Source organism: Dreissena polymorpha, chromosome 2 (assembly GCF_020536995.1).
Source record: "Dreissena polymorpha isolate Duluth1 chromosome 2, UMN_Dpol_1.0, whole genome shotgun sequence".
Taxonomy (NCBI): Eukaryota; Metazoa; Mollusca; class Bivalvia; order Myida; family Dreissenidae; genus Dreissena; species Dreissena polymorpha.
Window position 1 is genome coordinate 140,667,364 of NC_068356.1, and position 13,701 is coordinate 140,681,064.

Genomic DNA, 13,701 nt, shown 5'->3' on the forward strand with positions numbered 1-13,701 from the left:
CACATATTACATCCGCAACACAGGATATTAGTAATTTTTATTAAATTTACCCTAAGTCTTCTTACCAATGTGACTCCACTGGCATTCATTGTGCCAAACACTCCATGGATACTGTTTAGTTATCCTTATATTGTAATAGAATCGATAACTGTATATTGTGATTAAAGCATACAAGTTATAAGTGCATGTCTGTGTGCGTGCATATGATCACATGTTCACGAGATTGTCTTAATGTAAATTTTTAATTGTTTATTATATACGGGAGTCAATATGTTATACAGAAAACCACATGTTACTATTTTAAATTTGTGTTAGCTTTAAAAAAGATATATGCAGCAGTATTAAAATACCCGTTTTGAAATTCGGACGCCTGACTTCTACAGTAACTGCAGGAATTCAATTTTTAAATTATATCATACAGAAATCTAGTACGGTTTTTTATTTAGCTAATTGAAAAAGGAAGACTCAAATCACAACCAACTACTTATCCTATTGTGTATAGAACAGGGCGTCGCTATATGTGTAGTGTCTGCAGTATAGGCTCAATACACGAAAGATTGACAGGGTAAATAACGTGAACGCGTAACATTAATGCATGGACTACTATAAACGTTAAGTCATTGACAATACACTTTTTTTTTCTTTTTTCTTTTCAAAATTAGAAAAATCTAACATGATAATTTCGGATCTCGATAGATAATGAACAAATTATGAAACATTGAACGGTAGATCTATTACCAAGTGATGACTCATAGATAATCCTTTAGAAAAACACAATGATTGGCTCAGTGCGCAAGTTACAAAATGGCTGACATTTCCACGGGTTGCATTGATCAATATAGCTTGAGCACTAACGTTTGTGATCTGATAGGTCACAAAAAACTTTAAGATTTACTTAAAACAAATCAATGTAAAAGCAATCACTTCAATACAAAATAAAGTCAAACTTTTGCACATAGAGACCATCAAAACCATACCTTTTCCCGAAGAGCATTTCAATCCGAATTGATTCAAACACTAAAAAATAGGTCATGCGTTCTGTAAGAAAGAACTCGAAACGAACAAACGGTCACTGTTTTACGGCAATCTGTTTACCAGCTTCTCTCCAGTTGATGAGGGTTTCTCCCTTATCTTTTAAAGTCTCATGCATTCTCCAACATTCACATGGCACTCGTAAACTTTATTAGAACAAAATTAATGCATGTTTCCTATAGTAACGTTAAACAGTAATAGAAAATATTTTATTTAGCGGTCTCTATAACGTTCGCTCGGGAAAGCTATGACGTTCGCCCGCGTAAGTTATGACTAGCGCACGCGCTAGCTATGAAGTGCTCACGCCCTAGCTATGTCGTGCATACGCGATAAATATGACGTGTACACGCGATAGCTATGACGAGCGCAAATAATAGCTGATCAATGACAAAACGTTACAGTATACTAAATAATATTGGTGAGCAATGCTATACCATCTCAAAGCATGAACATCATTTATTTGCAAGACCGAAGTCTCTGTAGGGGCACTTTCCATGACATTATTTGGAAATATTTTTGTGTGCATGGGGTATGGGATACATTGTTGTTTACTAGAAATTCACTCTTTGCTTGAATGTTGGATAATAGTGTGTTATATTTAATAATACTCTAACACTTTTTTCTACAGTGGTGTATGTTTCAGCTGGTAACAGTGGATTTATGAAGAAATAAGAAAATAAGGACTTTGGTCGCCCAAGAAGAAAGTGGTTTTTAAGGTAAAAATATGTGAGTATTTACTCTTTTTGAAAGATTTCATTAGAACTGGTTCATGTTTCACTGAAGTATATGCTATTTTTATTGTGCATATTGTTCCAAACTTAATATAGAATGCTTATATAAGGAATTATTCTTTAACATTACCCCACCCACTTCTGGCCATTTCAGAAAGTGATATGTCCTTAAATTGGCGTATTCATTTCTATAAATAATCCTCTCTCACCTCAAGGGGATTTCCACATTGGTTCTTGGTAAATCTATGAAGCGATGTGAGTGCAGTTAGGATTATTGTTTGAGTATTACAAATGCAAACTGCTATTATATGGTCACGGAAACGGTATTATTATATTCTGTATTAGTATTAATTAATCGTAATGATACCATAGTTTATTCTATTCAGTTTTTGAATGTAGTCAGACTATTGAGACATTAAAATATAAAATTAAAATAGAAATAAAACACAAATGCGTTAAATACAACTGTGTGCATTAATATTATTTTATATTTTAATTGGTTGCATTGTTTCAGGTAAACACATTTAAGGAAGAACTGCTCCCTCTTCATTGAGTACAGAATGTCTGTTTTATTACTACTTAAAGGGGCCTTTTCACGTTTTTGTATAAAATTGACCAAATTAAAAACATGTTTTAGATTCTCAAATTGTCGTTGTAGTTATGATATTCGTGAGGAAATCTTTTGACGATTTAAAAACCTGAACATTTCATAGCGTTGCAACGCGAAACGATTGAATAATTTGGAGTGTTGTGTTGTTATCGTTATATTTTAGGATACTTCGAAGATTGCTTATATAAGATATAAAATACATCAGTGATTGTATGAGCACGGATGGCCGAGTGGTATAAGCGATAGACTTTTACTCCAGGGGTCAATGGTTCGAGCCCAGTTGAGGGTTACCTTTTTCTCTCTTACATTTTATTATTGTTTTTTTTTTACAGAAGCTTTTTAAAACCGATTTTTACATTTATCAATGTGAAGTAAGTCTTGGCAAAGTTCAATACATGCAAAGATCAGTGAAAAGACCCCTTTTACGGCGTCTATCTGACCTTAAACAGTGAGTACCGGTGTTTGAAAGTAAACACTCAATAAAAATATACTACCGTTTATTACATCGGAAGGGACCAGAAAGATGCCGGGGAACGAATTGTTCTTACTCAGTACCATTCTTGCCCCAGCCACAACGTAGTTACAGGACAAAATTAAGCTATACTATATTACATGGCGTCATATTGTTTAATTCCGTGACGTCATTTAGCTTTGAACAGTGATTGGATATGAAATGCTTCAAACCATTTATCAAACAAAACACGATCAGCGTATTACCTGGCCTAGAAAAATAAAAATATTTTTTACAAAATTAGTCATGTTTCATCAGACACGTATCTGTTAGACAAGCGGACACCATCTCATTCGAACTTTTAAGTAACATGAAATTTAAGATAATTGGCTAAATTATTTTCATTCGCATTACTTTAACTTATACAACTGAAATATTATAAGTGTTGCAATAATAACAGTAACGAGCAGTTTATACGAATTAAGTACAATGTATATGCATAAGTTTTCCTTTCTAATACTATTTCACAATCTAATGTTCTGACAATCAACACTACTGCTGCATTCTTGTCCATACTGTTATCATTATAAACAAATGGACTTTATGTTCCTAACATCTTATTGCAGCCGTGTATAGATGGCTGAAGGTGGAGTCAGACGTGATAAAGGGTTCTCCAGACAACAGCCGTGTATATATGGCTGAAGGTGGAGTCAGACGTGATGAAGAGTTCTCAAGACAGCCGTGTGTAGATGGCTTAAGGTGGAGTCAGAAGTGATGAAAGGTTCTCCAGACAACAGCAGTGTATAGATGGCTGAAGGTGGAGTCAGACGTGATGAAGGGTTCTCCGGACAACAGCCGTGTATAGATGGCTGAAGGTGGAGTCAGACGTGATGAAGGGTTCTCCAGACAACAATCGTGTATAGATGGCTGAAGGTGGAGTCAGACGTGATGAAGGGTTCTCCGGACAACAGCCGTGTATAGATGGCTGAAGGTGGAGTCAGACGTGATAAAGGGTTTTCCAGACAACAGCCGTGTATAGATGGCTGAAGTTGGAGACAGACGTGATGAAGGGTTCTCCAGACAACAGCAGTGTTTAGATGGCTGAAGGTGGAGTCAGACGTGATGAAGAGTTTTCCAGACAGCCGTGTATAGACGGCTGAAGTTGGAGTCAGACGTGATGAAGGGTTCTCCAGACAACCGCAGTGTATAGATGGCTGAAGGTGGAGTCAGACGTGATGAAGGGTTTTCCAGACAACAGCCGTGTATAGATGGCTGAAGGTGGAGTCAGACGTGATGAAGGGCTCTCCGGACAACAGCCGTGTATAGATGGCTGAAGGTGGAGTCAGACGTGATAAAGGGTTTTCCAGACAACAGCCGTGTATAGATGGCTGAAGGTGGAGTCAGACGTGATAAAGGGTTCTCCAGACAACAGCAGTGTATAGATGGCTGAAGGTGGAGTCAGACGTAATGAAGGGCTCTCCGGACAACAGCCGTGTATAGATGGCTGAAGGTGGAGTCAGACGTGATAAAGGGTTCTCCAGACAACAGCAGTGTATAGATGGCTGAAGGTGGAGTCAGACGTGATGAAGGGTTCTCCAGACAGCCGTGTATAGATGGCTGAAGGTGGAGTCAGACGTGATGAAGGGTTCTCCAGACAAGCCCTGGTAAGATGAGTATGCAGTGGGTTTCTCATGAAAATGACTTTTAAGGCAATCTTTTACCCGAACAGACATCGGTCCATCCATATGATTTTATACGTTATATGTGACAAACCTCAATGATGTAATGATGGTTTTCTTAAAGGCAGGTGTGCATGCCATTTAAGACAATGTTACAATATTAAACGCATGGTTGACAAATACAATTAACATACCAATCTTAACAATTTTCTACAATTAATTTATCCGTTTCTACATATAGAAAAACAACGACAAAACTTTTTACATGACATTTCTTTGACTTTTAGACCTCCATTTAAATTGCAAAATTACAGTCTTAAGTTTCACAGTTTAACCTAAATCATTAACTTACTGTGTTAATATGAATTTGTTTAAGTAACCCAAATAACTGCTCAAATTTAAAAGTTTAGACAAAAACTGTTGAATTATGCAGCTTGAATCAATTAAATTTTAGATCACTAGTAATAACTGATACACATGAATTGTTTTCTTACAATTGACCTTTCGACAGCCGATTGATTGACAGGCTTATTAACCAATCAGATTACAGCATAGATTAGGCCCGTTACTATCCGCCATTTTGTCCGTCAAACTCGCCGTTGTCCGACACATAAGCTTATACGTAATTCTGTGTTTTAAACAAAGAAAATGGTTGAAAGGTGCTGTTATGGCACTTGCTATTCAGACACAAGGTATCCAGAACGGTTAAAAGATGGAAGTACGTTTTTCCGTTCCCTCAACCGGGTACTAATCTTGAAAAATTCAAACGTTGGATTCGTCTTTGTGGTCGTCCACACGAACAGCTTAATCTCAACATATTAAGCGATCGCCCGAAAGCAAAACACAGTCGTTATAATAAGATACTACGCGAAAATAGAAAATGTAAGTTTTGCAACGGACACGTTATAAAAAAGAGTATAACTTTGTACTTGTTTATCCTCTATATAGACAAATTAGAAAGGAACATTTAAAACCATTTTTCAAAGGTGGCCAACGTTAAATAAATTTGACATTCTAATGCAGTCGGCAAATAAATAAGACATTATAAACTTTGCTAGATTTTTTTAATGCTAATGAAATCGTAATAATAAAGACAATCAGTTATTATTTTTAATAATATCACATAGAATAAAACATTTTCTATTTCTTTCGGTTTAAGTCTTCCAAATTTAATGTAAGTTAAGAAACTATTTTCAAATGCGCAAGTAATTATCAATAGGGGCCAATAAGTGTCATTTTACACCATATGTGGGCTTTCTACTAATCCGTTATCAAAACAGATGCCGCAAACTGTGAATGACCCTTTGAAAACCCGGTCTGATTAGCGAGTTTTTTTGTACATGAAAATTCTTTCAACTTTTTATATTTTAAACATTGCAGAAGATAGTTTTCGAGGAAATAATAATATATAATAATATATTGTATATGTAACTTTTTGGACGACTTTGACTTTGTTATATGATTATAACAATGCGCATGGGTCATTTTGACCAAACGCATTGTAGATATGTGTTATATCGGATTTCAATAAAAACGTTCTTCGTCTTCTATTATAATAAATTTACTTACCTGTGCCACATTTGCGATGTTGCCATCGGTTGCAAAAATTAACGGCTTTTAATTAAAAAACTGAAACATCTATTACTCAAGGAAAAATATTGTGACTAACGAACAATTCATACTGTATGCGATAATTGGCGATAATTTTGCCGACTTTGATGATAAATTTAACGGCTTTTAAGAAGACTAATAAAAAAGTTTTGACTATTTAATAGATATGATAATTATATTCAGCACCACTATTCAATGATAATAAAAACTATTGTATGGCCTTTCTGGTATACCATGAGGCCTTTTTGGTTCACTTATGCGGCCGATTCGCGTAGCCATTTTTATGACGGACTTCGGCGGAGTGACCCCCCTTGAAATCGGTGGGCGTGGCTTCACTCTCGCTGTCGAAAGGTCAATTTTAGATAGTTAAGATGATATAAGAATATATAAACTGTCTGGTTCTTGTCGCTTATTATCTTCATTTTAATCCTGGTAACTTGATGAATTCTGTTTGTCATCAAGAGACCCCTCGTTTCACAGTATATCGGATTATTTTACAAGTGAATATTTATATATACTTTTTGTCTACTTTCACAATTTATTGCTTTAAAGTTGAGGACACGTCGGATGGCAGATAAATCTTCTTTTGTATAGTAGTGTTATATACCTGCGTGTTAGATATTCTTCCAAGTACACTTTTCATTTAATATTTTTTTATTGTATTACATCTTGTAAATGTATCCAAGATGTTATTATTGCTGATTTATGTGACAACTACTATTTACATATCGTTTTATGACTCAAGCATGTTTTTGTTTTATTGAAAACTATTTCAGGTTCAGTGGGAAAATGCATCTGTTGAGGCATGCACTGTACTGAGCTGGCTCGGTTACGGGCCGGATATCATACAGGCTCGAAGAGACGCACACAGGGAGAATGGCAGGCAGTACATTGCAATGGCCAGTGGGCGGAAACGAATATTATCACGGGCAGCAAGGCTGAGGGGCTGACCTCCTTCCTGGAAATTGATAGGGATGAAATGTTTCTACTCAATAGTGTGATCTGTCAAGAAGATGACGTACATACTTATATCTATCCTAGGGAGATAAAAGTTCTGAGATCATGCAACCGTATGAGTTACCACGGACACTGTAGACTGCTACTCGAGAGACGCGGTACAATGATTCACCCGAACGTAGACGATGCGTTTTGTGATGATGGATATGGTCGAGAAATTTTGAGCAGTGACTTATATGTTAATAACTGGTCGAACGTTCACTTGTCGGCAAAAACGGTGCGGCATGACCATGCGGGACCGTCAACTCCAACAACAATTCTGGGAGCAGTTCACACCGATACAGTTTGTGCATTACGTTACCACTGCCCCAACATCCTGTCTAAATGGGCCACAAGACCACGCCACTGGCCGCCACCGGAAGTCGTTCAGAAAGTCGTATCACTTGGAGCATTTCTTACGCCTGTTGGATTTAAAGGCAGTGAATATCAACATGTTGAATGGAGAGTGTGCTTTAACGCCGGGGAGATCGAACTAGTAAACAATCTTAACGAGATTCAAATAAAATTGTATGTGTTATTGAAAATGGTGAAGAAAGACGTATTAAATCCACGTAAGAAAGAAGTTTCATCATACACGTTGAAGAACATTGTATTATGGATAACGGAAAATAATCCTCAGTCCTTGTTCCATGAAAGAAGTCTGTTGTACTGGTTGCATGAGGGATTGGATGAGCTTAGGTGTGGGTTGGGCACTCGAGAGCTTCCATATTATATGATTCTAGATAGAAATATGATGGCCGCCTGTGGACTTGAGGAGGCACAGCAGCGTACATGGATATCAACGATTTCCGAAATGATGTATGGAGGTCCCAGGATGCTACTGAGACTTACAAAGATACGACAAGCCCTCATAGGTCACCCTGAACCATTCCAATGGTACAACAGGAGGAGAATGGAGCTAGAGATTCTGAATCTCATTGAAATGAACAGAATGTTCGGCTGCATTGATGAGAACGGGGTGTTCCGTGATAAAGACGTTACCATGCAGTCATTAAAGAGACGCAGGAACGAAATTCTGAGGGAGGTTATCCTGATGATGATTATGGAATGGAGTCTAGTTTACAACGTGGATAATGTTTATGAAAGAATTTTGGTGTAAAACGTTTGCAGCGATCAATTTATGTTCAGTTACGTGTCATGGATACAACTCATTTATAAATATTGGGTACGTTCATCGTTTGAAGTATCAAAGAGCATTTTTGAGAAAAATATGATATTTAAATGAATTCAAGTACTTATAAAGTAGATTGCATATGTTCGCACATTTGTTAGAGAACTCTGTTACAAAGTTATAGTTGACAGTCGTCTTTAACCTTTTTCAGGACAAAAATAATATTTGCAAAAAGATTATTTCGTAACGTTCATCGATGACATTCGTGTTTATCTCGTTGATAATGAACTGATTTTTTGATCGGCAATACTGAATTAAACATATTACTATTGCCGTAATCGATGCAACTATTTGCATATACATGTATGTATTATACTGTCTCTAAAATTCCTTGGACAACATTATTGTTGAATCCATTCAAATCATACATGATGCAGTTGGTGTGAGATTATGTTAAGTTGCAGTTGAATATATAATTGCTAGTGTTTTCTATTGACAAAACACGTGTAGTTACAAGTGTTTTGTGCGATTTATAACGGACATATATTTTTCAATGAAATACCTATTTATATTTTTACTGTAGATAAGTGGATGTATACTATTGCATTGGTGTGTTTTTAAAGGTATTAGTTGCTTTTGCCGTAAATCTATTGAAACGATTTTTTTTCTGTTCTGCTATAATGGTTCATTTTTGTTGTTTACAGCGTAATAACCCAATTTGCACAAGTCATGGCGTATTTATTGATGTATGCTTTTTATGTTCTCTATCATTCTATTGGCTTCGTATTACGTTAATATAAAATGTCATGTGTCGTTGCAACCGCATTTTTGTTCATTTCAACAAAAATGTATATTTTTGTAAATGTGTTGATACATTCAATTTTACAGTCGTCCACACTTAACAAATGAATATTATCAACATTTTTTGAATAAACATGTTTTGAGGTATTTATAAAACGAGTATATGTATTTAGAGTAAGCATAATGATTACCGTACTGCTTTTGTAACTGTTGCTCTTATATCGGTCAGGTTACACGTACTGATGAATCCAGTGTGTATGTTGCTGTATATGTATTGGTCAATTTAATTTAACAGTCGCCCTCATTAAAAATTGGGCTCAAGATTCAAGCTATACTATCTTTAACTTAATTTGTCTTAGGCCTTTACTATCTGGAGAAGAAAATATATAATGTTAAGCTGAATCTTTCATAGAAATATATAGTATGGTTCATTATATGAATGACTTAGGGTTGACAATGGATAAATGGCATCAAATATAAGGTGTCAAAAGATGTCAATGGTGTGAAAGTTTATGCATTGGCATGTTGGCGGATGACTGACTATAGTATTTTAAGCAAATACATGAAAGACTCTTCCGGTCACGTGATACAGTGTTTGCAGTGTTAATTGGTGTAGTGAAAATATTCAATTATTAATAATATACAGCAAAATAAAACGTTTATGTGTTACAAACAATTGTACGGATATATGATGTTCTACTTACTGGACTGTAAATTGGACATACAAGTGTTTTGAAAATGGATTTATAAGAGTTTTCTGTGCCCGTGTAGAACCAGTTTAGTGTCACGGCCAAGCGGGAAAACGAGCGACGAAGCAGTTTGGAAAACAAAAACATATCAAGGCAAGAGTTTATGCATAGCTCTCTAGATGACAAAATGATCCACATGTTTGGTGAGCTACGATTTATTCGCAGTGAACAAATTAACTTTAGCAAAAATATGATGGGTCTGCAAAATTCAGTGATAACCCTCAATGAAAGCCTCAATCAAGTTGTTTCAACAACAAACACACACTCAGATTTTCTGAAAACGTTGGCGTATAAATCGATTGATATAGAGGCAAGATCGAGGCGTAACAATCTTATATTTCGTGGCTTTATTGAAAATTTTGGTGAAAACTGCAATCAGCTCATTGTTGATTTTCTGAAGAACAACCTTGACATTGATCCGCAACATGTATATATCGCAAGAGCGCACCGACCCGGACAGAACAATCCAAACAAAATGCACCACAATAGGCCGATAATTGCCAATTTTCGAGATTATGGTAACGTTGAGCTTCTAATAAACAATGTACGCCGATTGCGGAATACAAACTTTTCAGTTGACTATGATTTCCCACTTGAAATCCAAGAGGCCCGTGGCAGGCTTTGGCCCAAATATAAAGCACTAAAACAGCAAAACCCGCGGTCGAAAGTTCACATCGTGTTCCCGGCAAAGCTAATTAAAGATGGAACTATTATACAAGATGAGTTGCCCGAATGGGGCAAATACATTGGGACTAACCGGTTGATAAATGTGCGCAAGATCAGTGCTGTTCATCCCGCGCATATTCGTGGTAGAACAAGGATGTCACCCTTTATGTACCAGTCCCCTTATGTACCACCCCTTTATGTACCACTATCTGACCCTTTATGTACCATATATATAATATATAGAGATAAATAATATATGGTTTAATATGAAGGTGTGTTAATAATGAAATGTATTTTGTGACATATTATTTATGAATTTAGACTAATATATTGCCATAGATTATATTTTATGCCAGCTTGTGTGTCAGTGACTGTCTTAGTATAATTTATTAGCCCCAGTAGTAATAAATGATTCATATTCTTACCTGAAATTAAAGTACATGTATATTATAAAAATCCATTTGTCACTATCTTATCCTGACTAAGTCTAACTTAAATGTTTGTATTTCCTATTGTATAGTTGAAATGTGATACTTTGAAGAGAAGGGAGAATGACCTTCATTTCAAACTGTACAAAATAAAATTATTTCCTTTTTTAATCATGTTTAGAGAATGAGCTTAATTTTCAAACTGTGAAAAAAAATCCTTCTTTAATTATGTTTACAAAAAAACTAACTGGTGGTGTCATCAAAGGATGTCTATTTGTGGTATAAATAAAGTTATTAGGTACCTATGTAATTATAAAATTATCACGTTTATTTTCAAATAAAAAATCAAAGAGAGGATAAAGAGAAAGTTTTCACAGGTTATCAAGTAATTAAGGTAAGTGTTGTTGCTCATTTGTTAAAGTGTGTGTATATGCTGGTGATATTCAATATGTAAAACCATACCAACATAAGGATGAAGAGTAAAGAAGTGTCACATGTACTATGTATATTGGAGTGTTTGTACTGTTCGTGAAAAAATAAAATGTTCTTTGCTGTTTGTATTTGTACTGTTGTTTAAAGAAAAAATAAAATAAACTCCCTTATTTTATGAACTTTTCATTTGTAATTTTTTGTACTATGATGTATGCTTGTATTTGTACTGTTTGCCAATAAAGAAAAAAAACCTCTAATGATTTGAATGATAAATGCTGTTTGCTTTTTATGTGCTACTTTTATGTATATATTCATTTGTACTGTTTGCCAATAATCAAATAAAAGTATTCCATTATCAATTTTGTGAATGAGAAATGTGTTTGGCTTTTCATGTGCTACTTTTATGTATTAAAGGGATCTTTTCACGGTTTGGTAAATTGACAAAATTGAAAAAAGTTGTTTCAGATTCGTAAATTTTCGTTTTAGTTATGATATTTGTGAGGAAACAGTATTACTGAACATTTACCATAGTCCAATATAGCCATTATATGCATCTTTTGACGATTTGAAAACCTAAAATTATAAAGCGTTGCAACGCGAAACGATTGAATAATTTGGAGAGTTCTGTTGTTGTCGTTTAAATTTACGAAACTACGAAGATTGCTGTTATAAGGTATAAAATACTTTACTTCACACGGCGGAATAGCCGAGAGGGCTAATGCGTTTTTACTTCAGACTAACTCCAGGACTCCGGAGGTCACTGGTTCGAGCCCCGGTACCGGCTACTTTTTTTTCCTTTTTCTAATTTTATTCTTGATTTTTTACTGGAGCTTTTAAGATCACATGTTTACATTTATCAATATAAAGCATTTAATGACAAACTTCAAAATATGCCAAAATCTGTGAAAAGGCCCCTTTAAGTATTTATATATGTATTAAAATTACAATATAACAGAATAACAATAAAAAAATATTATTTGATTTAGAAAATGTATTATGAGATTATGTGTTGGACTATGTTATTGTTATGTAAAATTAAATAAAAGTATAAATGTTGTTGTTAATTGGTCTAATTATAAGAGGAATGTGTCACTTAAGAAGAAGGACCCATTTGGTTTGGGATGTTTACTAAAAAAACATGACATTTCACACCTGGCATAGGTGAGGAATTTAGAGCTGTTGAGCACCAGACAGTGTCATTAGTCTTCATTAGAGATACTGTAACCATTGCATAAGGTTCATTTCATTTTAGCTTTATCATTTTATTATTGCTATTGGAAATAAAACAATTTATCAATGTGAACAAAATTTCAATTATAATTCTAATTGAGAATTTTTTTTATTTGTACATGTAATTTAGATTGCTACATTTTTATATTTAACATATAATTTAGCAATAATTTACTTAGTAAGAACTGAGTTACTAAGTTACTGAGTTTTATTTAACTTTTTTTTTTGGTTCTTAACATTACATTATGAATTGCAATAACAAAATAGATATAACATATAATTCAGCAATATTTTACTTAGTAAGAACTGGGTTACTAAGTTAATCAGTTTTATTGAACTTTTTTTTCCAAATTGTCAAAACTTTTCTGATAGCAAGAAATAAATGATTCAGTATAATGAAATGCAATGTTATAGTAGACAATATTTGATTAACTCAAATTTGACTCGATCAACACGTATTAATGCCCATTCACACTGCTATGAATGAATGGACAACACCTTCATAATGGTGGTACATAAAGTCTTAAAGTGGTACATAAAGGGAATGGTACATAAGGGGTCACACCCGTAGAACAAACTCAATGATTGATTTTACGGCCTCTGCGAATCAGTACTCTTTTGATACACCAGCCGTACCCACACCCGGAGTTTATTGTGCAGTCAGTATGCCTGCAAAATCTCAATTCCTAGCCCCAGCTACCGAGGCGATGGATTTTCAAGGTACGGAGGCTTCTACGTACAAAACCTCTAGCAATCACAATCAGCACCTGGTACAGGCTGTGTATACCACGACGGACACTAAATCACTTCCATCCCCGGCCACCCCAACCTTTAACAGTCACTCGACCCACAAAACCTCAAATTCAAATACATTTTCTGCAAAACTCGACGGAGAAACAGCATTTAAGTCCATTTTATGCGACTCTAGTAACCAAAACATAAATGTGCTCGAGAAAAAGCCTGCGCGAGATCGTCCGCGTGATTCTCGCTCTTTGTCTAGAGCAGAGAAACGCTCAGAGTCTGCAAAGCCGTACACTCGACAAGGCAGTAAAAGTCGCAAATGTTCCCAAAATATATCATCGCAATCTATGTCTTCTAAAAATAGCAAAATATACATGAGTGAGCCCGTGCACGGTGTAAGTGTAGGCGGCAT

General features: G+C 35.2%; 1 protein-coding gene across 1 annotated transcript; it reads left to right on the forward strand.

Moving 5' to 3' along the window:
- The first annotated feature begins 2,390 nt into the window (after positions 1 to 2,390).
- LOC127869222 (uncharacterized) lies at positions 2,391 to 12,232 on the forward strand. Its single transcript, XM_052411599.1, has 2 exons — positions 2,391 to 4,488; positions 6,891 to 12,232. The coding sequence occupies exon 2, from the start codon at positions 6,920 to 6,922 to the stop codon at positions 8,228 to 8,230; it is 1,311 nt and encodes a 436-aa protein (XP_052267559.1). The 5' UTR covers positions 2,391 to 4,488; positions 6,891 to 6,919; the 3' UTR covers positions 8,231 to 12,232.
- Positions 12,233 to 13,701: the final 1,469 nt, after the last annotated feature.

Excerpts from the sequence above, each read along its gene's own strand:
- LOC127869222 (XM_052411599.1), top strand. The coding sequence starts at position 6,920 with ATGCACTGTACTGAGCTGGCTCGGTTACGGGCCGGATATCATACAGGC.